At 55.5% G+C, this 27,469-nt stretch overlaps 1 protein-coding gene across 4 annotated transcripts in view; it reads left to right on the top strand.

Annotated features, from left to right (window-relative positions):
• SH3PXD2A (SH3 and PX domains 2A) overlaps positions 1-27,469 on the top strand; it is a 238,317-nt gene that overhangs the window by 125,372 nt on the left and 85,476 nt on the right. For all 4 annotated transcript variants that reach the window (XM_058298626.2, XM_058298624.2, XM_058298625.2 and 1 more), the window contains exon 5: positions 5,353-5,444. In XM_058298626.2, the coding sequence (XP_058154609.1) occupies positions 5,353-5,444 (92 nt within the window). The remainder of the gene's footprint in view (positions 1-5,352; positions 5,445-27,469) is intronic.

Genomic DNA, 27,469 nt, shown 5'->3' with positions numbered 1-27,469 from the left:
CAGGTCCCTATGGGCTAGGATCCTGCGTGAAATGGCTTAAAATGCAACAGTGAATTAAAGACTATTTACATTTCAAAAAGAGTTGCTGCTTAGATCCTTTTAAAAGAGAACCAACTGTTTGAAATACTCTGATTTACAGAAGTTCGGTGAGACTCCAGCTTGCTAGATGGAATCTGGGCAGGTCAGAGGCAGCCCCCAGAGGCTGGGGAGGAGTTCATGGTGGGAGGCCAAATAGGCAAGATGCCAGCCCCCCTCACACCCCCTCTCACCCCCCTCAGAACAGATGGGCTTTTACCTGTATGATTTCCATTGATTAGAAACTAAAATGGTGCTGCTAAAAGACAGGGGAGGGGTGTTTGCCCCATGTAAAGAGTGGGATGCCCGTGGTTGTTGAGCCAAATGCAGAATTTGCTTTTGTCAGGGGTCAGATGTTACCCAAAGTGGCGGGTCTCCTGAAGAGTGATTGAGTACGGCTGCCTGGGCCCCCTCCCATGCCACTTGCATTTGCAAAGACCGTGCTCATACTCACGGTATCTGGGAGAAGGTCTCAGAGACACACAAGGCAGCCCCCTCTCCCTTGTCCAAGTCTGTGCCATCTGGGATGAGGACATTAGGTGCTAAGTGATGGCCATGTCACAGAAGCCCCCCAGGAAGTGGTCATGTGGGCAGGAGCTGGAGCCTGCAGGGCAGTTGGGCACTGGGGCAAGGGCACTGGTGGGGGCTAATTTCAAAACCTGGGTGCTCTTCAGCGCCTCTGTACCAGCCCCACCTCTCCTACACCACACCTTCCTGGCACCCGGGGCCCCTGGCCCCTTCCATTATCCCATCTCACCACATCTGTTCCTGCTGAGCTCCCTGACCGCCAGTCACAGACTGAGGTCAACTCAGCCGGCCTCCCATGGGGACGCTGAGGTCATGCCCCTTCCGGCCCAGCTCCAGCCCTGGGGTCTTCAGAAGCCTTCTTAGAAAGGCTCAGGCAGATTGCCAGACCAGGCGGGTGAGTTCACTGATAATGGTGGTGTTTACAGTCCTAGAGCCGTAGACCCCATAGAGCTGGGAGAAACCTCAGACTGTCTCTAGCCTGGATTTGCCCCAGGTATGTTCCAAGGGCTGTAATCAGAAGCTGTTTGGAAAGCCAGTTCTGTGGTCAAATGCCTGTGGTAATGCGGAAGGCAGGAGAGGGTGGTGAATCAGAGGAATCAGACAGAACAAAGGATCTCTGCTCAGGTGGCCTGATTCTAACCTTTACTGCTTACTAGCTGTGTGACACTGGGGGACTGCTTAATCTCCCTGTGCTTTAGTTTCCTCCTCTGTAAAATTGGAATCATAGTTGTACTCATCTCGTTGAGTTGATGTGATGATTAAATGAATTAACCTATGTAAAGCACTTAGCCCAGAGCCCTGCATGTCAATATTATTAATAAATGCCGGGCTGAACAAAGCTCTACAGGTTTCTTTCCTGCAGGACTTCTCAGAGTCTTTGCTGTGCTAATAAGTATGGTCCTCTCCAAAGCCAGGATAGGGAATCTACCAGGTACTGTTCCAAATGTGCCCACAGAACCCATTTTTTTAATCTAAAGGAACAGATGCTCATGATTTATACTCTGGGATTCCAGGCCTGGTATTTTATCCTAGAAGCAGCAGCAATCAGAAAGGTACAATGAGCAGCCCAAAGTCACACAGCAAGTGTGTAATGGAACTAGAATAGAGGCCTCCTGGCTCCTGTTGCATGCTCTTTCTACTTTCACCTATAGAATAATGGCAATGCAGATGACAATAAAGTAATTGGCATTTACTGTGTGTTTATTAGCACAAGTCTCCTTATATTCATGATCTCATCTGTCCTCTTAACAATTAGATCAGTGCCCTATCAAACCATCATTCCCACTGCATTGAGCTCAGAGAGGGAAGGTTACTCATCGAGCATCACACAGCCAGTGAATGGCAGAGGCAGGGCTCAAACCTGCGTCTGCCTGGCCCCAAGGCCCTGGCTTCAGCCCCACACACCATGTGTCTGCCTAAGGGCAGAACGTTGGACCTGAGCACAGGGAGTGGTGCCCCTGAAAAGGCCCGTGTGTCTGCCCCCCCACACACCACTCTGCTCTTCTCTGGGCAGTTGGGTTTTGGGGTTCCCCAGCTCTAGCCTTTGTTGCCGGCCCAGATCCTGGAGACTGACTGCTCAACACAGGCTCTCGTGCCAGGTGGTTTTGGCCAGAGCTGGACTTTGGCAGCAGCTCCAATGGAAGCTGCTCTGTGCTCAGGGCCTCCTGTCAGCCTGCAACCAGGATGAGCCCTGGATGCTGCAGCTCCCCCTCCGGCTGCCTGTTAAATAAAGATGCCACGGCTGTTCCACCAAAAGGCCCCTTTGTCTGAGGCCCTCCCAGCCCACGCGTCCCCTGCCCCTGGAATGCCCATCTCTGTCTGCATGAAGAGCCCCTCTGTTCCCCGCTGGCTGCTGGGTGAGTGGTGGCCAGCCGGGGTCTGCCCGGGTGGGCGGCAGGATGCTAGGTCCCCGGGCCCGGCAGGAAAGCTGCCCTCCCCTGCCCCCTCCCTTTCAGGGGGGTTGCCTGGCAGCGACTCTCCCACAGCCCCAATCCCTGGTGATGGTTTCTCTCCTGCCTCCCTGGGATCCCTCCTGCCTGCCACCCGTCCCGACCCCCACCATTGCCCCCCTCCCCAAACCCTTCCCCCTCCCACCAGGAGTCCTTCCTCTGCACATGCCTGCCCGTTTCTTCTTTCTCTTTCTGTCAGTCTGTCTCTTCTTCCTCAGTTTTTCTTTTCCTTTTCCTTTTCCTCCTACCCACAGCGTGGACCATGTGTGTTAAATGAAAACATGAACACCATGGGGCAAGTTCTACCCATTCAGACCTTCGAGTGTGGAGCTTGGATTTTCCCGCCTTCCTTAGTTGTCCACCAGCCTCAATGTCCCCATCGTGGACTGAGGCAATATCTACCTCCAGGGTGAAATAGGGTGACATTCCTCAGCGTGTGCCCCCATGGGTCTTGCTCATCCCTGTGACACTAGCCGCGTGTCTGTCAGGCACACGCTGTTTGTGGGATGCCTGCGTGAGGGGGCCTAGGACAGTGCCTGAGGCAGTAGTTGCTCGTTAAGGATCATTTTCCTTCTTTTCTGTTTCTTGGCTGTTCATGAGGGTCTGATGAGTTAGAGACTCCTAGAAAGCCATGGGCTCTGGAACAAAAGGCTGGGAGCTGCACAGTGCTGTCTTAGCTGGCCTGGTGTGGGTTTGGCATTGTGATGGCCCTTGTGGTGGGCTGCCCTGAGTTGTCTGATCAGCTTAGAGAAGGACCAAGCTACTGCTTCCCTCTTCCTCAGCACTGTAATTCTGCTGATAGCACCTTAGACTACATTTGCTTTTTTTGCCCCTTTATCATGTCCCATTGCTATTGGATATTGGGCTTTATGCACATCAAAACCCTTATTATTTTCTTTTCCTTTTCTTTCCTTTCCTTTCTCATTCTCATTCTCATTCTTTCATGCATTCAAACAACTACTTATTGAGTGCCTGCTCTGTGCCAACCACTGTTCTAGGAGCTGGGATAGAGCAGTCAACAAAGCAGAATGAAGTCCCTAGACTTCTGTAGACATAGACCTTATGTTCTAGTGAGGTCTTTTCCACCCCTGGTGGATACCTGTGGGCAGGCCACATAGCCTCTCTCAGCCTCCATTTCCTCACCTGTAACACAAGGACGAGAATCCTGTGCTCCAAGGCCCGTCATGAAGAGTCCCGCTGACCACACACATGGACAACCCACCACTTGGCACACGGGAGCTGCTGCATCGGGTCTGATGCATCTGAAGCCAGTCCCAGTGCTTGGGGCTTGGGATGGTACAGGCATGTGACGGGGCCCCATCTGACTGACTGGGAAGTTCCTTACCAGCAGTTCCTCATACTTCCTGCATTTGCTGACTCCTCCAGTCTCGAATTTTCTTCTGGTTCCAGCTGTGGGTTCCTGTGGCCCTGGTGCTCAATCCTGTTTTGGCAATGAGCTCTCCTATCTGTTTGGACTGAGGGATTATCCCTGGCCGCAGTGTTTCCTCTGTATAGCAAGTCAAGGGTCCCAGGAAATAGGGCCTGTACATCCTGGACCCCTCCATGTTGGCTCGACCCATATCCGGGATCCCCCGTGCTAGGTGTGGAGGACATGGTGGTGTGCAGCACACAATCCACCCAGTTCACAAGGATCTCCAGCATCTGACCCTAACTCCTCACTTGCCAGCAGCAGGCTCTTCCCACCCCTACCCCAGATGACAGGCTCACAGCTGGCCCACACTCTTGCTGTTATCCCCTGTAGGGCACCCACCCCTTTACTCACTGCCTAAATCCTATTAGCCCCTCTAGCCCGGATCATGCCCTCTCTTCTAAAATTCTGCCTTACCCTTCAGCTCATACTGTTCCTCCAGGAATCCTCAGCATGGCCTAAATCTGGCTTCTACCTACCGCCCCTGCCCCCTGTCCCTTTGCTCTGTGCACTTGGGCTAAACTGACCTCATCAGCACCTGGAACCACTGTGCTTGTTCTCCCCTCCTGCTCTCCAACCATTAACTCCTACCCATCCTGCAGAACTCAGCTTCAAAGATTCCTTTCTAAATCCTGCCCCCAATTTTCCTATTCCTATTAAACTCTTTTCTTCTCCTTGGTACGGTTACTAACTTGTCATTAAATAATTTCACAGTGAGTGTTTAGGGAATGTGAATATCTCGTGTAGCTGTAATATAAATAGTGGGAGATGAAACTGTTAGGATAAGACCTTAGGCTACTGGGCTAAGGATCTTGGACTTATTCTGTGGACAGGAGGGACCTATTTCAGGATTCATGCAGAATGACTAGTTCCTGTGAATCCTGAGGCTTAGGGTTCAATGGTTATTGTATTTTGTTTGGCCATTTGTTTAGTTGGTGCACTGGCTAATTAAATGTTTGATTAGTTGAATAGTTGGGCTGGATGGTTGAATGGTAGGTTGACTAGTTGACTGGTTGGTTAGTTGGCTTGTTGACACATTTGCTATTTAGTTGGTTGGTTGATTGGATGGATGGATGGATGGATGGATGGATGGATGGATGGATGGATGGATGGATGGATGGATGGATGGGTGGGTGGGTGGGTGGATGGATGGATGGGTGGATGGATGGATGGATGGATGATTGGAGAAATATTTTGTTAAGTTAGCTGATTGGTTAATTCACTGATTAGTTGGCTGTTTGGTTGCATAGTTATCTTCCCTTATAGAGTCATTGAGCTTCTCCCATCATTATTGGCCTGAGTTGAACCTGCTTTTGGTTTTCCTGTTCCCAACCTCATCAAGCCTAATACCTTCTTCCTATCTTTCCACAGGCACTCGTCCGGCTGCCTCCCCACATTTCCCAGTGTGATGAAGTCTTTCAGTTCTTTGAGGCCAGACCAGAGGATGTCAACCCCCCAAAAGAGTAAGTTATAGCTCAGGCCTTTCCTGTGGGTTTGAGAGATATGGGCAAAAGCTGACAACAGCCAGGGAAGCCAAGGATATAGGGACACAGGTAGAGGGAGAGCTGAAAAGGGCAACCAGGCTAAGGAAAGATAGGCCAAAGGAATGAGAGACCAGTATTCCTCAGATTTCTATTGCCAAACTAAAAACATGCACCTTATTTCCCCTTACCCTAGACCTGGCAAGTGAAGGGGTCTCTGCACTTAGGGGGCAAGTTTTCCTGAAAATTCTTTCTAGCCCATAGGACTAAGGAGCAGAAGAGATAACAGAAAATACAATGGACATACCATTCAGATGCCCAGGGTTAGCCATCATTGTTCTTAATAGTTAGTGCCTCAAGGCCCCTCACTGAAATGCAGACATAGGAGGGCAAGTGCTGCCTAAGCTAAAAGCTCACCCATTGATGATAATCATTATCATCAAAAGCAATAATGAATTGAATGGAGTATTTGCCAAGTGACTTTTACCCTTTTCATTTTGTGATAGACATCATTTGAGGCCAAGAGAGTTTAGGTGATTTTCCCAAAGTCATATAGCCAGTTGAATAAATGACAGGTGAAAGACTTGAACCCAAGTCCCTCACTCCTTGTGGCCAGCCCAGTTCTGGCTGATATTTCCACATCAGATCACATGATCTAATTTTGGAGAGAGATTGGGAACCAAATGTTTTTTTTCCCCCTCTCTCTCTGGATCAGGGGACTCTAGGCTCATGAATCTAGATGTCCTCCCAGCCATCTAGATTTCTCACACATGTGACCAAACTCCATCCTCATGGCCACTGTCTTGCTCAGGGGAGTTCCCTCACCTACATGGTGTATATTTAATATTCTCAATGAAGAGAAAACCCCAGTGTTCACCCAGGAGCTGGTGGGTGGAAGAAGGCAGCCAGAAGGGTGTTGGATTGTGGGGAGGGCTGGGAAGGGCTCAAGGGATGCTAACTGGTTACCTCCTTCCATATCTCTGTTCCACTGAAACCTTAAAGTACAGTACGGGTGAGAGAGCACGAATGGTATGGGTACCATAGAGGGAAAGTAAAGAATGAGGCAGAAGGTTCGTCTGGGCCCAAGTGGGAGAGACAGAGGGTCCCCTGGTGATGGGAAGGAGAAAGCCTAAAGATAAGGCTGTTGCACTGTCCAGCTCCCAGGGGTGGTGGGGCAAGGGCAGCATTCCCAGTGTTCTGTCTGTGAATTGTGACGGTGAAGGTTATAGAGTATAAACCTGCACACCCCTATGTGGCAGCCCTGCCTAGTGGGGCCCCACTCCTTTTGCCCATGCTGTAAGACTTCAGACCCTGAAATGCCCTAGAGCCTTTGGGGGTGGAAAAAGCATTTTCTCACTCAGAGGCTCCCCTGGCCTTTGAAGGCCACCTCTACTGCCGACCGCCGTAGGCTTAGGACACAAGCAGACACTGGAAACTGTCAGAAGCTCATCAATGACTTGATGACCCAGCTGCTCACCAGCTGTGTCATTTCAAGTCCACTCCCGTAGGCAGCTTTCTCCTCTGTAAAATGGGATAATGATTAATCCCTGCTCTTGTGACCTCCACGGGTAACGAGTGAAACTCCGTGAGGTGAGGTCCAGGAAAGAGCTTTGTAGATCACAAGAGGAGGTACAATTGTTTGTTCATGTCTGACAGAAAAGCATTGTTCTCGCTGTACCAACTTTGGGTCAGGCTTGTGAGAAAAGGTTGTACCAAGAGCTATATATTCTTATCCCTACATTACAGAAAAGGAAATGGAGGCTGACAGCTGGAGCTAGGATTTGAACCCTGAACTTTCTGATCACAAATAGAAGGCCCATACTCTTTCTTCTGCTCCCACTTGCCTCCCTGATACTTATAAGGGATGGAGGGACCGGGGCTGTGGGTCCTGATGCCTCTCAGTGCCCCCACCCCTTCCTTCTCCATTCTCCCAGGGAAGAAGGCGCCCAAGCCTGGCAGCCAGCTCCCCAAGTCAAACCAGCCCTGCCCCTCCCCAACCATGGTGACCTCTCGGAGCCACCCCACTCTCCTTCCCTACAAGGGAGAGAGGAGGTGCTCCTCCATAGATGGTTTGTCTCTGGGATTGGATATGGTAATGTGCCTCACAGGAGGGGGAAAGGGGTACTTGCCAGTGGTAGAACTAGCAGGTGTATTACCACAAGCACAACTGACCTGCCTTTGAGACCTGCCTCTAAATCCTGCTGCCTGCCAGTCAGCTGAATAAATTAGCCCTTTTCCACAGATCAGCTCACACACTAATGGCCATAGGTCAGCCCGGAAGACTGTCAAGGAGTAGTGGTGGCTGGGCTCAGCAAGGCAGTTGTGCGTGGGTGAGGCGGCATGGCAGAGCTTCAAGGGGCCAGGCTCTGGGATGCAACCTCTGTGCATTTCCATATTCCCATCCCTAAAGCAAGATTCTGCTGAACTCTTGGTGTGGTCACAAGGGTTTACTGAGATAGCCTGTGTTCCCGTGTTGCGCCCTACCCAGCACGGTGTTCTCGGGCACAAAGGAGGTGTTCAGCACCTTTGTTCATGGAAGGCTGTGAAACAGAATAGAATGTGGCTCAGAGCACATTCCTCCCCAGCAGGCTGTGTTGCCTGGCTGCTACAGGGGAGGGATTGTAAAGCATTTGGCCTCTAAGTCACCATGGTACTAGTCACCGGGGCAGGTTCACAACTAGTTTGACAAAAGATGGTCCCAAAACAGGAAGCCCTCTGGCCCCAAGACACACTCGGAGGCTCAGGAAGTGGGGTCAGCTGTGGTCGGTAGTTCTGTGGGCATCTCCTTCAGAACTACTAGGCCATCTCCACTCCATTCCCTGGACCTGCCAAGTCAGACCTGTGCTCCACTGCAGACTGTGGACGCAGTAAAGAGCCATGCCCTGGCGTGGCCCTCAGCCAGCAGGCTGACCGTGCTTTAGCCAGACGCCAGCATCACCCTCCCTCTCCAGGGTGCCTGCACCTTCCCCGGCTGCTGTGTGCCTCCCTCTCTCTGTCCTGAAACAGAAACATGGGATCAAGTAACAGCATATTTTGACTCTGGGGCGACTGTGGGGTGGCTTATCAAATTATCAAAGCCTGTGGATTTAATTGGAATTTTACAGATAACCCCTGGTCTCTTTCAAGTGTGCTCTCATGGGACCCTCAAGAATTCCCGGGGGATGGGGCAGGGGGTCCTTTTCAATCTTGCAGTGCGAAGACAAGGTCTGAGGCAGCTCAGCCATGATGGGGGAGGTGGGCAACAGGCCGAGCCCCCGGCTCTGACCCCAGGCAGCTGGCTCCTGTGGAGAACCAGGCCCATCTCGTGACTCCTGGTGGCTGCTCATCATCCATCAGCTCAGCACAGAAAGGATGTTCTTTATGGCACTTGAGATGCTGGGCTTGAAGCAGCCTCGGGGGTGTCTCCTCATGTGGCTGTTCGCGGGCTCGGGTCTCTCTTCCTCCAGCTGCCGACTCCGGCCCATGCGAACTGCAGCTCATGGGTGCCGGAGCAGGGCTGAGCTTTTCCTGAGCACCCCACTCGGGCCCCAAGCCTGGAGCTGTTCTAGGTTCATCTGTTTCCTTCACACCCTTCCATGCGGACTCCGACCACGGGTCACCGTCTCCACTGCGCCTACCCCAGGCCAAGGCACCATCGTCTCGCCTGCCTTGTTGTGTGGCCTCCTAACTGCTCTGTTCACCCTGCCTCTGCCCTTGCCCACTGTGGTCTATTTTCAACACAGCCATAGAATGAGCACTAAAAACACACATCAGACCGTGCTGCCCCTCTGCTCAAAATCCTCACTCATCACAGCCCTGGCTCGTCCCCTGGCCTGCTTGCTGATTCCCCAACCCACCAGCCAAGCTCCCACCTCGGGGCCTTTGCACGAGCTGTTCCCTCTGCCTGGAACACTTACCCACTCCTCCCGGAGCGCCCCTTGGCCTGTCCCCACACTCCCTCAAGCCTTCTCAAGACTGACCCTGCTGTTTATAATCGTTGCACCCCCTCGCCCCAGCACTTGCTCTCCCCCTTTGTAGCTTTTTTCTTCCTAGACCTCCCACGTGGCCTCCTTGCCCACTTTGTCTACCTCTGGTCCTCCCACCAGAGCGTGAGCTCCAGGAGAGCAGGAACGGGGGTCCGTTCAGTTCTCTGCTGCCTCCGCGGAGCTCAGGAGCCGTTGACCGAATGCCTCATCTCACTCGGTCACCGTTAGAGTCTCACATGGGGTATGACAGTGACGTGATCGTCCAGGGGATCAAAGGAGATTCAGCAGCTCAGCCAAGGTCACCACCTGGCAGGCTGGCTCCAGACTCATGTTGTTTTGCCTCTGCCCCACCCTATCCCTCAGCCCGGGGCACCTAAGGTTTTGCCCCCTCCCTGGCAGTAGCTCCACCCCAGCCAGGGCAAGTGGAGACAAACCTCGACTCCTTTGACATTTGTTTTCTTTTTGATGTGATGGTGTGTCCTTGAAAAGCCAGCCGTTGACTAGGACTGTGTGTGTGTGTGTGTGTGTGTGTGTACATGCACACACACACGTGCACATTTTGTTGTCAGGGAGGGGAGCAGAAAGGGAAAGGAGATGCTAGTTTTATTGGTTACCTCCTCTGAACTCTGCATGATATTATCTCACTTAAATCTCAGGATACCCTATGAAGTTGGTATTATCCCCCCTTTAACAGATGGGGGAACGAAAGCCTCAGCAGTCATGGGTCTTACTCCGGGCCACACAGCCAAGAAGCAGGGTGGCAGGACTTGAACCTGGGTCTGTGTGCCTTGGAAGCCCAGGTGCTCTCCTGCCGGACCCGTCCTCCCAGCTGGCAGTGTGAACTGAGCTGACTTGCCCCCTAGCCCATCGCCCCCAGGAAATGAGGGGCCAGATGGGCAGGGGGCAGGCAGGGAAGCGTCTCAGCCTTTCCTGCATGGACTGTGCGTGGATTCAGCCATCCATTGGCTCAGGGTGGGGCACCCCCTTGTTGTGGAGGAGAAACTGAGGCCAGGGAAGGGTTGAGCGTGCAACCCTCTTGTCACATGCTTATCATCCCACTGTTAGCCTACTGGCCTAGGCGCTTGCAGCCAGCAGGGACCATCTCTCAGGTGGCTCAGTGTCCAGTCTGGCACCAGTGGCACATAGTGGGCCCACAGTTATGGACAGCAGGGGCCAAGGTCCTCCTGTGGTGGCCCCGAGTGGGCTCTTGGGGTGCGGTTAGGGACAAGCAGGAGCCAGAGCTCCTCCGGCTCCTTGCTGCCCCCTCTCGGCCTGAGGCCTGGGCTGCTCCCCTCAGCTGGTTTCTAGCCAAGCCCGCCAGCAGCATCCTGATTAAATTCTTGAAGTTGCATGGGAGGAGTGGAGCCCTGCTGAACAGGTTTTTGTTCTTCCACCCCAGGGCCCCCCTCTGCTGTGGCCTAGAACAATGCCCCAATGTTCCCAGGGCCCTGGGTGAGAGGGGAGGGATCCAGGGCAGATCCAGACCACCCGGGCCCCAGCCTGCCCAAGCGCCCTTCCTTCTGGCCCAGGGGCCTAAGCAGGGTTTTGTGGGAAAGCCCCTGCGCTGCCCCCTCCCCATCCCCGCCAGTGAGACAGATTCCACCCCCACCTTCCTGCCCTCCGAGGTGGGGCCCATGATCCCCTTGGGGCACCAGGCAGGCCAGGGAGGGAGGGAGGCTGTCCAACTCACTTCTCAGGGAACCGGGGCTGGGGTGAGTGAGGGCTGACCTGAGGGACACTGAGAGGCTTCCAGAAAGGAGGCTGCGGTGGGGGTGAAGTGAGACCCAAGAAAGCCCACTCTTCCGCAAGGTGCCCCGCCTGCTCTTCCATTTATAGTTTGGAAGAGCTCATTTCATCCAGGAATGGGCGGGAGGATCCAGGAGGACAGAAGGGGCTTCCCAGACCCACCTCAGGTACCCCGCGGGAAGACGGAGGCCACGTGCTCTGGGTTAAGCCGATGTGTGTCCCTCCAGGAGCCCTGACAGCCTCCATCCAGTCCAATTCCAGGTCTGGCCTGCTCCAAGGTTGGCGGCTCCGCTGGGGTCTGGCTGCCCATGTCCTGGGTTAGAATCCAGGCCCCTCCGCCCCCGCCCCCTCCGGCGCGGGTCCTTGGGCCGATGAGGTAACCTTCCCCTCCCTCTAAGGGACACCACCTCCCAGGGCACTGGCAAGAGTTAAGTGTGTGTGGGGCCCACGGAGTAGGCGCTGAGTCACAAGTACCTTCTCCTCTCCCCTTTCCTCCCCAAGGTCGTGCAGGGATTGCATGGGCCAATGAACTCACAGCTACCATTACGGTGAAATTTTCAGTTAAATTAAAGTAATTCCAGAAACTATCGGAACACCCAGGTCTGCTTGTGAGCTGAAAGGGGTCAGTTCACCTCTTCCCATCTCAGCCTCCCCGTCTGTACAGGCTGCAGTGGGCACGTGGCAAGACAGCTGGGAGCGCCCAGGGAGTGAGTGCATGCGTCACAGCCGCCCAGGAAATGGGAACTCTGTTCCTTCTTCCCGGCGGGTGCATAGAAGCCACTCAGAAAGAATTGGGTGAACGAGACGGGTAGAGCTGAAGGTGGGAGCTGAGCTGGGGGTCTCGCTTAGGCTCACCAAGCGAGGAGCCTCTCCTGGGGCACAGGGACACGGCTGGCTTCTCCACTCCTGCACCACCAGGTACCCTGCTGGCTATTGGGAACCCCAAAGCATCCCCTGTCTGTGTCCCCCCTAAGGGACTGGTGGCTTGGGGTTGGGCTGAAGAGCCCCCCGCCCTGCTTGGCGAGTGCTGCTCAGACCCTGTCAGAGGGCAGCTCTCTGCTCCCCGACTGGCTCTACCACCACCCTCAGGCCAGCGACGTGGGCCACACCGTCCTCCCAGTCCCCTCTGCCACCGACTATACAGATAGCCTCTGCATGCTGATGGGTGAGAGAGCCAGCTGGCCTAGGGGCCGTGGGCCTGGGGCCAGGAGAGAACAGCACGGAACTTCACATAAGTAAACCTGCCCGCCCCTGGCATGGCCCTCTTCAGCCTGGGTGGGCAGGTGGCAGGGAGGCGCCCACGGAAGCTGTGTCCTACCCCCTTGAAGGGGCCATCGCCCCGAGGAAGAGGACTCCTGAGGCCCTGCTGTCGTGCTGGGTGGGGCTGGAGGGAAGCAGACTCAAAACCCTTAGGCCGTTGGGCTTTCAGAGGCCCGGGGGGCCTTGTTTCAGCGAGAGAGGAGCCCTCTGTCCTAGGACTGACACAGGATTCTCGGCTCTCCCAAAACGGGGTGCAGAGAAAGTGGGATCCCTGTCATTTTCTCAGGCCTGCACCTTCTGTTTCCCTGAAACCTCAGCCCTGGGAGGCTGGTCCCGGCGGGCAGGTACCCAGGGCGCCCTGCCCACTCCCTGGCTCCCAGACCACGGGGCCCTCTGGAGGCTGCGGCAGGAGGGCTGAGCTACCCGCAGAGTCCTCTGAGGCCTGCTTCATTGTTAAGCCGTGTGTGAGCTTGGTTCTAGTTTCCCCTTAGATCCCATTATAACTAGTCCCCTGGTTAGTTACACAGTCCACGGGGAGCCTGGCAGAGCTGAACCTCAAACCCAGGTCTTCCGACTCCCAGGCCAGGGCTTCTTCCACCTGCATCCTGGTGGGAGGCACTTAGTGGTTATCGTGGTGCCAGGTGCAGGAGTGTAGAGGCAGACCTGACTCAGCCCCTGTTCTCAGGGAACCCGTGAGGGAAGGGGCCAAAGCAGAGGGGCCAGTGCCTTCCCGTGGGGGGCAGCAGAGCATAATGGGAAAGAGCCCAGGCTCTGCTGGGACCCTGACTCCCTGTCCCCCACCCGCCATGTGGCCTGGGGGTTATTTAAACTCCCAAAGCCTCAGTTTCCTCACCAGGACTGTGAAACAGACTTTCTCACAGCTGCCGACTCAGTAGGGAAAGCGGAAGTAGAACAAGTGGTTGTGCAGGTGCTCCCGGGAGACCTCCCTGAGCCAGCAGCAGCCAAGCTGAGCCCGAGGCAGGAGCCAGCTGCTCGCGGGAGGGAAGAGGTGGGCCATCTGGGCAGAGGAGCGCCTGAGATGGCGCAGTTTCATGGAGTTGGAAGCCATTTGGACCCTGAGGGAGTGAGGGGGCGTGTGCCTAGGACTGAACCAAGAGATGGGCCTGGAGCTACCACCGTCCGGCCAGTGACTTCAGTCTTCAATCTTTTTATGCCTTAGCATCAGATAAAGGATAGAATTTGAGGGTCTCAGGGGTCCTTCCTGGCTCTGATAGTCTGTGGTCTCCAGCATGCAATTGGATCAGGAGTGGGGCTGAGGACTGCAGGAACAGAAAGCATTTGTAGAAAGGTAGATATGGAGGGACAAGCATTCTGGCAATCACGTGGCCCCAGCCCCTTCCCAGGCCGTGTAAGTTGGTCTTGGGGTCTATTGAAGGAGTTTGGACACCACCTGTACCTAGGACACTGGGAGAGCCTTAGTTCTTGGGATCTGTGTTTATCTGGCTCCACCTCGTGGCCACCAGCGGCCAGCATCCTGGCGGGAGCCTGCAGACTGCTAATTATTGTGCCACCCCCTGTGAGAGACCCTTGAGCAGTTGTTCTTCTTTAACCCTTAGTACAGCTCTGCGAGGTTAAGGTCTCTGTTTCTGCAAATGAGGAAACCTAGCCTCAGACTGTGCCTCACTCAGCTAGTAAGTATCAGAGTCTGGATCCTAACCCTTCCAAGTCCAATACCCTGCCTCCTGCACCCCAGCTTGCCCTACAGGCTTGTGATGGAGATACCATGGCCAGGGGGTATGTAGCTTCCAAATTACAAGGTGCTGAAAGTACAGGTGGAGGCACCTGGCACACTGTGGCCCTTCCAGAGAATCCAGGCTGGGCCACATCCCTGAGAAGGTACAAGACTCAGGAGCCTCCAGAGCAGCCCGCTAGATCCCTCCCCCAGCTCAGGAGCCCCCAGGAGGGGCTTCCTGCTCTGGGGTCAGGCCTCTGAGGAGGGGGTGCAGCCCAGAAGCTGTAGGCTCCTCGGATTGGACCCAGTGAGGCTGGTTCTGCAAGTACCCCTCCATCCACAGAACAAGCTGACTGCAGCAATCAGCCCTGACCCCAGCCCTGACCAAGCCCTTAACACCCCATCCCCTCTCTAACTTGGGGCCCATTTGTCACACAGGATGGCTGCCTGAGGACCTGCCCTTCCCCACCCTCCACCCGACACACGACCCAAAGCACCCATCACCAGATGGTGCCTTGGCTGAAGGCTGGCCCAGTGGTTAGGGCCAGAGGGAGACTTTTTTTTTAAACATCCTTGTTGAGGTATAATTTATATACTACAAAATTCACTCATTTTAAGTGTGTAATTTTTTTTTAGGAGGGACCAGGGATTTTACCCAGGACCTCATACATGTGAAGCAAGCACTCAGCTACTGAGCTACACCCACTCCACTTTGTGTATAAATAATTCACTGTAATTATTGGTAAATCTACAGTGGTGCAACCATCACCTCAATCCAATTTTAGAACCCCAGGAAGACGCCAGAGGGAGCATCCTAATTCTTTTCCGACTCCAGGGTTTAGAAGATCGTTGCTCCCTCTGCTCCCCTCTGGGAAGAACTGTGTGTTCCCGGGAACTGACTGGACTGCTTGTCGACCCTCCGGTGGTTCCAGCTGCTGCCTCAGCCCTTGCACAAATTGCTCAAAAACCCAGAGGTGAGGCCTACTTGGCCTTATCAGTGCAGCTCTGAGACACCACCATCGAGTGGGCCCCAGCAGAGGTCAAGCACCAAGTCCAGTGGGCACTGACCCTGCCGACTGACTCCAACAAGCCAGCTGGAACTTCATCCCCAGCTCCCCTGGTCAGAGGGAAGGGTCCTGCAGCTGCAATCTGACTTCCCCCAAGCGTCCCGGAAGGCCAGCGGGCCCAGGCGACAGCCCCCAAGGCTGAGCCACAGTGGCCTCCTAACCAGGGGAGTCCCCCGCATCCCGGCCGGCCTGTGTCCAGTGGAAAGCCCACAGGTAGCTGTTGTCAGCTCTGCTGTTCTCGGCTTCCCCGCTTAGGGTACTTTCAGGGAGGAAGTTGGCAGAGCGGTTTAGAGGGCTGGCTCTGGAGCGCGGACCTGCCATCGCCGGCTGTGTCGGGTGGGGCAGTCCTCTAACCCTTGTCAAGCTCCCCCGAGCCTGGGGCCCCCCACCCTGCACAGGGCCTTCTCTCTGTAGGTGTAATGAAAGTTCCACCTCTGCCCTCCCTGAGAGGCTGTGTCCTCGAGGGCCGTGGACCTGTGCACCACTGTGTCCTCGTGTCCACCTGACGCTGGAACACAGGAGGTGGGCTGAGTGACTCAGCCTTACGCTCCCCGTGAGTCAAACAGGGACAATAACAGTAAGGCTCAGAACATGAGTTCTGGAGAGCTAAAAATAGCTCGTGTTTACTGCATGCTCACCAGGTCTCCTAAGCAATTTACTTGTTTTAACATGTAACTTAACATCCATCCCATGAAATAAGTGCAGGTAAGTTCCCCAACTTACAAAAAAAGCCACTGAGGCACAGAGACACCGCCTGGCTTGTACAGCGCATAAGTGGCAGGGGGAGGGGAGGGTGCCCCTCTGTAAAGTGCTTAGCAGGCTGCGTGGCAGGCAGTCGGGACCGGTGTGACCTGCTGTCGCTGGGGTTACATGGAAGTGCTGGGCTGTGCTTGGAGACATCAGAGGTCTGGCTAAGCTGCTCTCCTGGCCACTCGCCTCTCAGCTCGCAGCTGCGCCAGTTCACTCTTCTGGAGCCTTCATGCAGCATCTCCTGGCAGGAAGGGAGGTTTGGCCAATCTGCAGCCGTCAAAGTCCACCGGACCCCAGCCCAGCCCCTCATCATACTGGGAGGGACTGCAGCCCAGAGAGAGAAAGTGTTTATCCTGAGATCACCCAGTGAACCTGGACTGGTAACAGGTTTTTGGGTGCAAAGTGCAGTCTCTTTCTGGCTCTCAGAAATATTCACAGCAGATTCGCAGAGAATCCGGAATGCTGATGCACAGGAGGGCATGGGAGCCTTCTGGGCAGACTGGAAGGGGGGGCCCGAGGCCCTGGATGTGGTCAGGTCGGACAGGCAGAGGCGGGCTCCTCAGAGAAGGCAGCCTTGCAAGATCATAGCGGAGCGCCCAGCCTCCACGCTGAGCCCCCGTGCTGAGCCCCCTCGCAGAGGCCGCTGCGGCCGAGAGGGCACCCGTGAGTCTTTCCCAGGCAGAGACCCACAGTGAACTGCAGTGCTGCGGAGGCCTCAGCGGCAGAGGACCGACGGGGGTCACCTCACGTAGGCCTGCACCCTGCAAGTCTGGGTAGAGCCCCCACTGAGTGCTGCTCGCTGGAACCTTAGTGGGCAGGTGGGGAACACGTCCTGCCAGGGGCAGGGAAATATTTGAGGGGAGGTAGGCCTCAGGGTTTGAAGCCCGCAGCAGCAGATACGGGAACACAGGGGTCATCGGGAAGGCGACAGGGAAGGCCCCTGAGGGAGTGAAGGTGAAGGCAGGGAGCCGGCCAGCACTGGCCAGCCCTGAGGGCACTAGAGCAGGAGCCCACGGAACTCTGGGAGCCAAAAGAACCAGGCTGCAGAGCTGTGCCACCCTAGACGGGCGCTGGTGTATTTAAGTGCCAAGAGACCCTGGGCGTCTCTTCTGCTGTCTCCAGGCCGCCTCCCAGTAGCAGCCAGCGGGAGCTTCCCAGAAAGCCTGTGAATTAAACCCTGAAGGGGTTTCCCACTTGCCTAAGATGCCCTCTGAAGGCCAGCCGCCCCCAGCTCCCCCGCCCAGCGCCCCTCCCCTCTCCTCTGCCCTTTAGGCTCTTCTTCAGCCCTCACCTCCTCAGAGACCTTCCCTTGGGTCTCCACCTCACAGCTCCTATCCCCACTTACCTCTCTGCCTAGTTACCTAGTCCCTGCCCCTCCCTCAGTGGTCGCTGTCCCAGGGGCAGACCGAGCATTTAATAGGTGCTCAGCAAATACTTCCTGATGGGAAGAGTAACTTAAAAGAGTGGAGCAGCTGGTTGGTGCTCCAGGGACTCAGAGGAGAGGGGATTGGCAGCGGCAGGGATGGTGGGACAGCCCACCCCCACCTCCTCTCACCCCCAGCCTGGGGGACTCTGGGCTGAGTTGCTTAACTCGAGTGTGGACTCACCCATCACAGAGTTCCCAGTGTGCCCTGAGGCCTCAGGTCAGCATTGGCCAAAGCTACCAGGAAGGCCTTCAGGGAAGGCGAGCAGGGAGCCCAGCCCTGTCCCTGTCACTCCTCTTCCAAGGACAGTCTGACCAGGGTGCCAGGGACAGTGGTCGAGTGTCACTGTGGAGACGAGGGGGCCCAGAGGAGGTAGACCGGGGTGGGGTCCTCCAGCTGGACTTGGATGCCGAGGGAGGGTTTAGAGACAAAAGGGGAGGCAGAGAGCTGGGCCCGAGGACGGCTTCCGAGCAGAGAAGGGCCGGGGGGAGGGGAGGGGACGGGGGGGGGGGGGGGGGGGAGGGGAGGGGACCAGGGGAGGGCAGGCAGAGAAGGAGACACAGCTGTGACACTTGTGAGCCCTGGCTTAGGAATCAGCAAGCACTGGCTTCAGATCCCAGCTCTGCCACTTGAGCTAGTGTCTTCCCCTCAGCACCCCAGTTTCTACATCTGGGAAAAGGGGGTAATGATGGTAGTACCTTCCCCTTGGGGCTAGTCGACTAAGAGGTTAGTTGGGATAACCTATGTGGGGCACGCTGTGCCATTGCCAGCACATAGCACTCGGGGTACCCACGGGGTGATGGTGGAAGTACACCCCTTCCTGAGCACACGTGCCTGTGCTTCTGGACATTGGCCTGGCAAAGGAGGCCATCTGCCACTGCAGTCCATCTGTGGAGGAGGAGAGAGACAGGTGGTGCAAGAAGTCAGCCCCAGCTGAGTGATGGCATACAGGTCCCCTGTGATGCCCAGGGGTTTCCATGGCAACACTGGGTGATGTCACAGACAGAGGACGGAGCCTGAAGCCTGGGCAGCTGCTGAGCACATCCTCAAAAACAGGCAGGAAGCACACCGAGTTGTCAGGGTACACTGCACCTCAAGAACGCTCAAGCCCTTTCGTGTTTTACGCAAACCACTTCCATGCTTGCTGGCCCATCCGTAGTTTCCAGGGAAGACTTTCTAGAAGAAGAAATGCTTCTGCCAGGGTTTGCTGGTAGGAGAGGAGGGCAAGACAGGGACCCCCGGTCTACCTGAGGCAGTCCTGCCAGGCAGCCGCTGAGGACGGGTTGGGGATAGCGCCGCAGCATCTGGCCAGCCCTTCGGAACCATCCAGCTCCTCCCCAATGAGGCCTGCAGTCCAGTGGAGGAATAGACAGCAAACAAGGGAACTGCGGCAAAGGCATAATAGAGATGGCAAGAGCTACAAAGGAAGAGAGGGTGCTGGGCTAGAACAAGTTTGGGGGGTGTCAGCAAGTGGCCTAAGGCCGGGAGCTGAAGGAGGGGAAGGAGAGTGGGAGGATGGCACAGCCCAGGACGGCATGACCCAGTATCACCACGCCCAGAACTTACAAAAGCTCTGCTGGGAGAAACAGTCTTGCTGGTGGAGCCCGCGAGGCTATGGAGACTAAAGCTGCCCTGGGTGAGGCCAGGCCATCTGCGAGCTGCACACCTGGATGCCAGCACCCTGAACGGTCAATGGTCAGTTTCAGGGGCAGACCCTCCAAGCAGTAGCCCAGCAAACTTAGCCACGGCCACGCCGCAAGGGGGGCTCCATAGAAACGCTGTGCATTGCATGAGTATCTCGTCGCAGATGATGCTCCTGTGCCACCGGCCAGGCTTCTGCTGTCTGTCCCAACCTCACACCTGAACCAAACTTGTGACCTTCCGAAGAATGTATCTAAATCACAAGGTCATTTTGGAGCTCCTGGCCCTAAGCCTTTGCCTCCCTTTTTCCTGTCTCTTACCACCTTACTCCTGATTTAGCTCCTCTTCCTGGATTTTGTGTTCTTATTAGCCACAGGTGGCAACCGAATAGTGTGCTTGTGAGGATGGGACCCTTGACAGATAGCTTGTGCTCTAATCCTTTCTCTGTCATTCATAAGCTGTGCACTTTGGACAAGTTACATGTTCTCTCTGATCTTCCATTTCTCTGTAAAACGGGGAAGATAGACTCTACCACACGGGTTTTGTGAGGATAAAAGCTGCTGATAAGTGTGTGGGCTTAACCTGGTACCTGGCATCATTTAAATGGCTGATAAATATACCACTGTTGTCAATAATAGTAATAATAGCATGCCCTCACTCTCAGGAAGGAGGGGCTCGGGGTGGGAAGCGCTGCTCCATGGTGACTCCCCAACCCCTGGCCCACTCCCACCCTCCTGATTTCCCATCATGCTCCGAAGCCATGGCACTGCTGGGACCTGGAATGGTGAGCAGAGACTTTGCTGTATTTGGAGCCAGGCTGGCCTACACAAGAAGGGGCGAGGTCAGTGCTGACGGGAACGCTGGCCTGAGGAGAGCTGGAGGCAGGGTGGTATTGCCCAGGACGAGATGCTGGAGGCCTCCTTGCAGAAGTTCAGGTGGGGCCCAGTCCAATGTCCTCAGTTTTTTTCAGTTGAAGAAACTGAGGCCTAGAGAGGGCTGCCATGGGCCAGGCCGCACGGCCAGCTGAGACCGAGCCTAGCCTGGAACCCAAGGCCATGACCCCCACACTGGACTGGCCCCATTTGGTGGCTTTTGGGCTCCTCGTTAGACCCGTCCTTCACATGGATGCTGAGGGCAGGCAGCCGCCCCCCTGGCAAGCCATCCCCAGCCCGCCCGGGGGCCGTACCAAGCTTTCTGGGCACACAGCGCTTGGCTGAGAGACTCCTTTGTCCCAGTTTCAAGTGCCTGCTGTGTGGAGTGTGGCGGCCACCAGTTCCTTTGTGGCGCGGCTTCATTAAGTCGGCTGCCGGGGCCAGCAGTGAGGGCCATCCAGGCTTGGCTGTCATGCCAGGGACACTGGGGAATATGAAAGCTTAGGAACTGAGTCACTCCCCTGGGGCTGGAGTCCAGCTCTGCCACCTACTGACCCAGTGGTCCTAAGGACGTGGCTGTACTTCTCTGAGCCTGGTTTTCTTCCTCTGAAACAGACATCCAAAGCATTGGCCCAGCCGACAGGTGCCAGCCAGGCCAGTCTCCCCGCTCCTTCCCAGCCCCTCCACTCCCTGGTCAGCGCCCGCCTTTGGCTGTGCTTAGCACTGCCCCACTGGAGCTCGAGTAAACCAAGGCCCGCGTTGTTCTCTCACTATTTCACCCGAGTCTTGGTTCCAACCCAGAGAATCCAACATTCACTAATCACCTACTGTGTACCAGCCAGTGAGCTAGACCTTGGGGAGCCAGAGCTGGCAGACACACGAGGTAGTATGAGCCACAAACCCAGATGTCTTCAGGGCCCCTGGTTACTACTGTAAGTGATGGAGCCGGCAGAGAGAGTGCTGGACAAATCAGAGAACGGACCCACAGCCTGGAGGGGACAGTCCTGTCCTGCCCCAGCAATCATTCTGGAGATTATTTTATGAGAAACCAGAAATCTAGATTTTCATATGAAATTTCCCAAATTCTAAAATTTGACAACTGATTCAAATTAAAACACAGACACACAAACACACACTGTTATCCAAATAAAACCCAACAGCACCCAATTCCAACCGCTGGACTAGGCTGCACTATCCAGGACGGAAACCACCAGTTGCTATGGCTATTTAAATTAAAATTAACATTAATTCAAATTAAGTGAAATGGAAAACTCAGTTCTTGAGTCACACTAGCCACATTTGAAATGCTCAGTAGCCACTGAGAACATTGCCATCATCGCAGAAAATTCCACTGGGCTTCTCCAGTTAGGGCATCATAAGGTGTTGGAGATAGAATTGGGGCAGTCGGTGCCATAGTCTGAAATCAGTGGGCTTTCTGGAGGCAGTGTCCCCTTCCCAAGGCCACACAGGATGTGGGTGGCGGGGGGGGGGGGCAGGGTTTTGAAGCCTTGCCTCCCAGTTCTAGCTATGTGACCCCAAGCAGGTTATACTTGAGCTGCCTGAGCCTCCTCTGTAAATGGGCTAAGGCACCTGCCTCAGAGACACATGAAGCAGACCTGATGAGGCCTGGTCTCAGTGGCTGTGCATTTGTAATGGGGAGAGTCTGGGAGGAGCAGGGTTCTCTGCTTGAGCTCCAGGAACCCAAGCCCTCCTGGGTCACTGTGGGCAGTCCAGGTCCTTGGGAGAAGCAGCTCAGCCACAGGCCCTACTCCAGGCACCTTTTCCATGGAGGCCAAGACAGGAACACACAACTGGGCCTTGGATGTGCTCCTGAGCCTCCAGGGGAAGAGGGAGCCCTTGGCCTAAGCTCCCAGTTTCCCCCGAAATTAGGCCAGGGCTGGGGAAAGAGGGGCTCACAGTCAAGGTTTGTCCAATAGTAGGGCCCTGATGTCTGTCTTTCTGACATTCACACACAAACACACACACTCGGACCAGGCACCCTTCTGCAAGTGAGGCTGGCATAGCCTGGTGAGCAGAGCAGTCCTCTGTCTCCCCTAAAACGAATCCCCATCTCACAACCCAAACAGGGGAAACCAGAACCAGATGGTGCTGCCACTTTCCAAGGGAAGCAATCTTTTGTTATAAACACGACCACTGAGTTTCTTCTAAAATCAGAGCCAGGTTCAATAGACCCTGGCTGCATGTCCTGCTCCATGCCTCCCAGAGGTCCCCACCCTCTGCTGCCAACACACAGGGTTGCGCATCCCATCTTGCCTCTGCTCTAACTTTCCAAGTGCTCATCCTTCAAGGGCCAGCTCTAGTGCCCCTCTCTTCTAGGCAGCCTTCCTTGACCACCCAGACCACTCATCTCCTCTTCCTGGGAATTTCCAGAGCATGTATCCTTTTGACCAGGCTCTGGGGCACCTAATCAGTGAGTTGTATGTTTTCTCTTCCTGTGTGTGTCCATCTTCCCAACTGGATGGTATGCTCTTTGAGAGCAAAGACAGTGCTCCTGCTTCAGGCCCTGTAGCAACTCTCCTGCTTTCGGCCCTGTAGCAACTCTGTTATGACATCAGTGAATGGATGGATGCAGGGATGGACAAATGGACTAAGAGTCAAGGAAGGCCTCCAAACTGGAAGACTCTCCTTGCCCTTCTCTCTAAGAACCTTGCAGTTGAACCCCATCTCCACACATTGTCATGGCCCTGCCCTGGTTCTCCACATCTCTGGCCTGTGGTCCTCAGAACTCCAGGGAACCCCCACTAGCCAAGAGTAGGCGCTCGGGCACCTGGGCAGATCCCTGGCCAGTTGGCCTGGGCTGGCAATCCTGTGCCTCATTTTCCCTGTCCAGGAAGTCAGCATTGTTTTCTGTCCCATGGAGCACTGCTAGTCAAGGTGGGACTCCTTGGCCTTTTGGAATGCGCACTGGTGGGTCTCCAGGCTGGTCTGCTCTCATTGGCCAACTGGCTCTGAGCTGGCACCATGGCGATGGGGCCAGGGTCTTTGGCCTTCCATGCCCGTGAGGGCGAGCCAGCCAGTCAGCACCTCCCTCACCTTGGCTGCCATCCACACTCCAAGTCAGGTCCCTTTTGTGAAGCCAAGCTGTGAGCCAGGAGTCCTTTCCATGGGCCAGGTGCCATCCTAAGAGCTTTGCGCATTATTCCACATACTCGTTAACTGTAAAGGGGAGCTATTTGTCTCCCCCTTTTTCAACTGAAGTTGCAGAGAGGTTAAGTAACTTGCCTGCATTACAAACCGACAAGTGGCTGAACCAGGGTTCAAACCCACCCACACCCTTAACCCTCTGCTCGAGTCCTGGACATGGTGGAAGCCCGTGCCCAGGCTGGAGACTCACCCAGAGCCCTTGCCCACAATAATGGGCTGAGTCTGAGGAGACGGACAAACAGTGCTTTGTCATTTTGCTGTGGATGCAGCAGCAGCAGAGACGCTCTTGAGGTACTTGAGGCTCTGGGCTCCGTGACGGCCACAGCATCTGCTTCTCTGGGTCACCAGCCTAGGGAGGCCGAGACCCCTTCCATCCTCAGGAATTCAGCTTTTCCTCCCAGGGCAGGAATTCCAGCCTCCTTGCTCACAATGGGGCCCATTCTCAAAACCCTGGAAAACACAGCCCCGGCGGCGAAGGCACAAGAACCCTCAGTGCAGCCATTCAGATCAGGGCTCCAAGGGGGCAAAGAACAGCGTTCCTGCCCCTCGACTGTCGAGGCCGGACGTCGCTCCCTCTCAAGACCATTCCGTGCGAAGGCTCTCACGGGCCAGAAGAGAAGCGCAGCCAGGAGTTCAGTGGGGGCACGTCCCCACCCTGCTCCAGACCTCGTCCCCACCCTGCTCCAGACCTCGGCTGACCCGGGGCCCCCTCACCCAGGCCCTCCTCACTTGCGAGTCTGGCCCAGCACGTCACAGCCTCACTGTATTGGCTCCAGAGAGAAGGAAAATTCCCACAGTAGCCTTGTGGGGGCACTCAGAGTAACCCTCAGATGGCAAAACTGAGGCCCAGGGAGTCAGGCTGTATTTTAAAAAACTTTCCTGCCTGCCACCCATAGTAAGAAACTTCACAACCCAGAAAAGACAGACAGACCAGACACTTCTTTACCTTCCTTTTGGTGACACACTGATCATGTCTAGTCTGTTCTATCTTGAAAATGCTTGTTGGTTTCAGATCTCACTAACGGGTCACGATCTGTCATTTGAAAAATGCTAGTTTTAAGTGAGTTACACAAGCTGAGTCTGCTGACATTCAGCCCTGGACTTGTCACAGCCTCTCCCTGCCCCCCTCCCTGCCCATCTGTCCATCTCCACTTGAACAAAAATCTTCCTCCCAGCCCTAACCACATCACTCCCTGATTCCGAAACCTTCCAGATTTCACAGCCAGACATCAAAGCCTCCCGCGGCCCAGCCCTACCCTGCCTGTCCAACTCCTTCCCCCATTCACTCCTTCTTGTTCAGAGCTGCTTTTCATAACAGCTTGTTCCTGCTTCTATTTTGAGTTTTCCTCCTCTCTACCCTCTCCATGGATCCAAACCCTTCTCATCCTTCAAAACTCAGCTCCAGGCTCCCTCCTCCAGGAAGCTGCCTTGGATGCCCCGCAGCCCCTAGGATCTGTCCCCACAGCAGGAGCTGGGAAAGTGCTTACTGATTGCGCACCTCAAGGCTCCACGTCACTCCCCTGGCCAGGGCTGCCCCCCTCCTGTGCTGGATACCACCCAGGCAACTCAGCTGGCCTCTCGAGCAGTTTCCAGAGGCTGCAGGCCTGGCAGACGGGCGTCCTGGGCAGAGCAGTCAATGTCAGCCAGCAGACAGGAGGGTGAGAGCAGGGAGCTGAGAGTTCCTGTGTGTGTCCTCCTCTGCCAGGACACTCGCTGATGGGAGTGAGAATGGAAGCAGGGAGGCGGCAGGCAGTGGCGGGCCCGGGCCCTCTAGCCCTTACCAGGTTTCCACCTGGGGGGGATCTGGGTCCTTCCACAGAAGCTGCCCAGGCCACACTTGCTGTTCTCTCCCTCACCTGAGCACTCTGCCTGGCTTGCCTCTTACCCCATTGGGCAACATGGCCCAATGTTTCACCTGGGAGAGCCTAATGCCTGTTGTTTTGTGTCCCCTACGTCTGCCTGCATCTCGGGGGTGGGAGGGGACCTCCGCATGGCCTTCAGGCAGCACTTGGAGCTTCAACAGCCTGGGCAAGCCACTTCACCCCTCAGGACCTCAGTCTCCTCATCTGTAAAATGGATCAGCACTTGCTCTGCCTGTTTCAGAGCACCGAAGGTCAAATACCAGGAATTTCCAAGGGCGGGCCGAGGGTGGGCAGTTACGCACAGGGGAGTGGCGGAATGCCTTTCGGCCCACCCTCTAACCTCTCCTTTGCTCCCTCCACCTGCCTGTTATTAGAATATCTGGGGAAGGAACACGATGTCTTTTACCTAGAGAAATGAAAGAAAAGAAAACCTGGGCCTTTTGGATGCTCGTTACCATGAAAATGTTAAGCCCTTTATATCTGTTTGGGGCTCAGCATGGCCCCTCGGTGGCAGGTTACACATGTCCCAATTGTCTGGAGGAGCCTGCCAGTTCCCGTGGGTGGGCCTGAAAGTAGGATTGTCAGTGGTGTTCAAATGTTCAGTGTGTACAGGAGTAGACTTTCCCGGGTGCTGCGGGGCCTGTGAAAGCCCGAAACTTCCAAAATAGGGCTGGAGTCGCCCCCGCTCCATGGAGGTGAGGTTTTAAGAAGTCACTTCCTTTTAAGGGGCTCTGCGGGTTCCAGGTTTAAATTGGTCTTTGCCATCTGGATGGGAGCTGAGGTGGGCCAGACAGGCTCAGGTATCCTATGTGCCGGGCGCTACGCAGAACCCTTTATGCAAGAGAAATGGAGGCTCAAAAGGTGAAGGAATTAGCTCAAGGTTGCCAGCCAGGAGCAGAGGTTTGAACTGGTATCTGTTCCCTGCAGCTTCCAGAATCTGTCCTCAGCCTGCGGCAGACTGCATCACCCCAGGAGGAAGGGCCAAGAGGCTGGGGGCGGGGCGTACGCAGAGAGGTCCTAGGAGTCCCTGGTTAGGTGGGGGCGGGGGTGGGGGTGGTACCGGGTCTCGGGAGTGAGCGTCTCCCCAGTCAGTGCACACCTGTGGACCACAGGGTGACCGGGGTGGGGGGGGCGGGGAGCGTTTGATCCCATCAAGACCCACGTCCTGGGAATTCCCTCAATCCCGCACAAAGCAGGACTGCTGGCCACCTCGTTTATGGTCCTCGTCGGCCCTGGACCAGCTGCAGAGAAGGCTGAGTGGCCTGATGGAGCCCGTCAGGGCGCAGCACGGGAGGCCTCAATTCCATTAGCTTCTAGTGGCACTAGAGGGAGACACTAGCCCTTGCCTCCCTCCTCCTCTTCCCGTGGCTCCCGGGAGATAGTGATTCAGCAGCAAGTCGGAAGCAGGCTAGACTATGACCTACCAGGAGTCAACAGAGTGTGATGGGGATTGAAGGAGGGAGGGGTGGGCAGGAAAGGGGACTGAAGGAGGCTGGAGAGGGGGTCTTGAGTTAAGAACTGGACCAGAGTGGGTCCTGCTGTCCTGCCCAGGGCCAGGACTGGTTGTAGGCCAGTGGGAGGTGGGCATGCTGCAGATGAAGGAGCCCTGCCCTTTCTCCCAGGCCCGGTATGTGAGGGACGGGGGAGTTCCAGGCACTGGATACCTAAGCTGCTTCTCAGCATATTCAGCAGCTAAAAATATGAAACGGCTTTGCTAAGAGATGCCCATCCGGAACCCTCCGGGAAGTTTCCTATTAGGGCAGTGCCTGCTTGGGCTGGGGGCCAGATGCTGTGTGAAGGAGTCCTCTGCCTGCCGTTCCCACCATTGGGTCACAGCCTGGCCACCCCACTGTCAGGACCTCTGCCTCCACTCGGTAGCCCGCCTGTGCTTGTCAGGCCAAGGCCCTGCAGTCCCCTCCTTTCCCTGCGCCTACTGGTCGAGGGGGTGGCTGTGTTTGGGGATGTGTCTTGAGCCCCAGGTTCTCAGCCTCACTCCCTCAGTGTGTGACTTTGAACAAGCTGCCTACTTCTCTAAGTTTTGCCCTCCTCACCAGCAAAATCAGAGACCACAGCCACCTGCAGGGGACCCAGAAGCTTTCAGTGGGAAGGACTCCTGGTCTGGTCCTAGGAGAGTCCGGGCAATTTAGCTTGACACTTTCTTGGCACAGCAAGCACGTTCTTACTCAGCCTAAACGGTGCTGGGGGCCTGATGGAGATTATGGTGGGGTGCCAGAGTCCTTCTTGGTATCACCCTTGTACACCTGTCAGGGTTGCCGCGACAGGTGGAGACTGTGCCTGGACCAGCCATTCTCAGCCAGCTCTGGCCCAGCCTCAGAATCCTTTGGGGCCCTTGGTGGCAATGCAGACAGTGCAGGATTGAAACAGTTTGGGGTGGCCCTGCTTCCAAAGTTTTAGCCAGCTCTTCAGTGATTCCAATGAAAGGCGAGATGGGGGGAGGGGCTTGGCACAAAGGACCCACTGGGCACGTGTGGGTTCTGTCCCTTTCCCACTCCTGAACCTCCAGGTGCTCCCCTGTAACCGCCTGCCGCCCTGCTGGGTATG

This window comes from Dasypus novemcinctus, chromosome 6, assembly GCF_030445035.2.
Source record: "Dasypus novemcinctus isolate mDasNov1 chromosome 6, mDasNov1.1.hap2, whole genome shotgun sequence".
Lineage (NCBI taxonomy): Eukaryota > Metazoa > Chordata > Mammalia > Cingulata > Dasypodidae > Dasypus > Dasypus novemcinctus.
The sequence above is the reverse complement of the archived record's forward strand: the minus strand, read 5'-3'. Positions and strand labels throughout refer to the sequence as shown.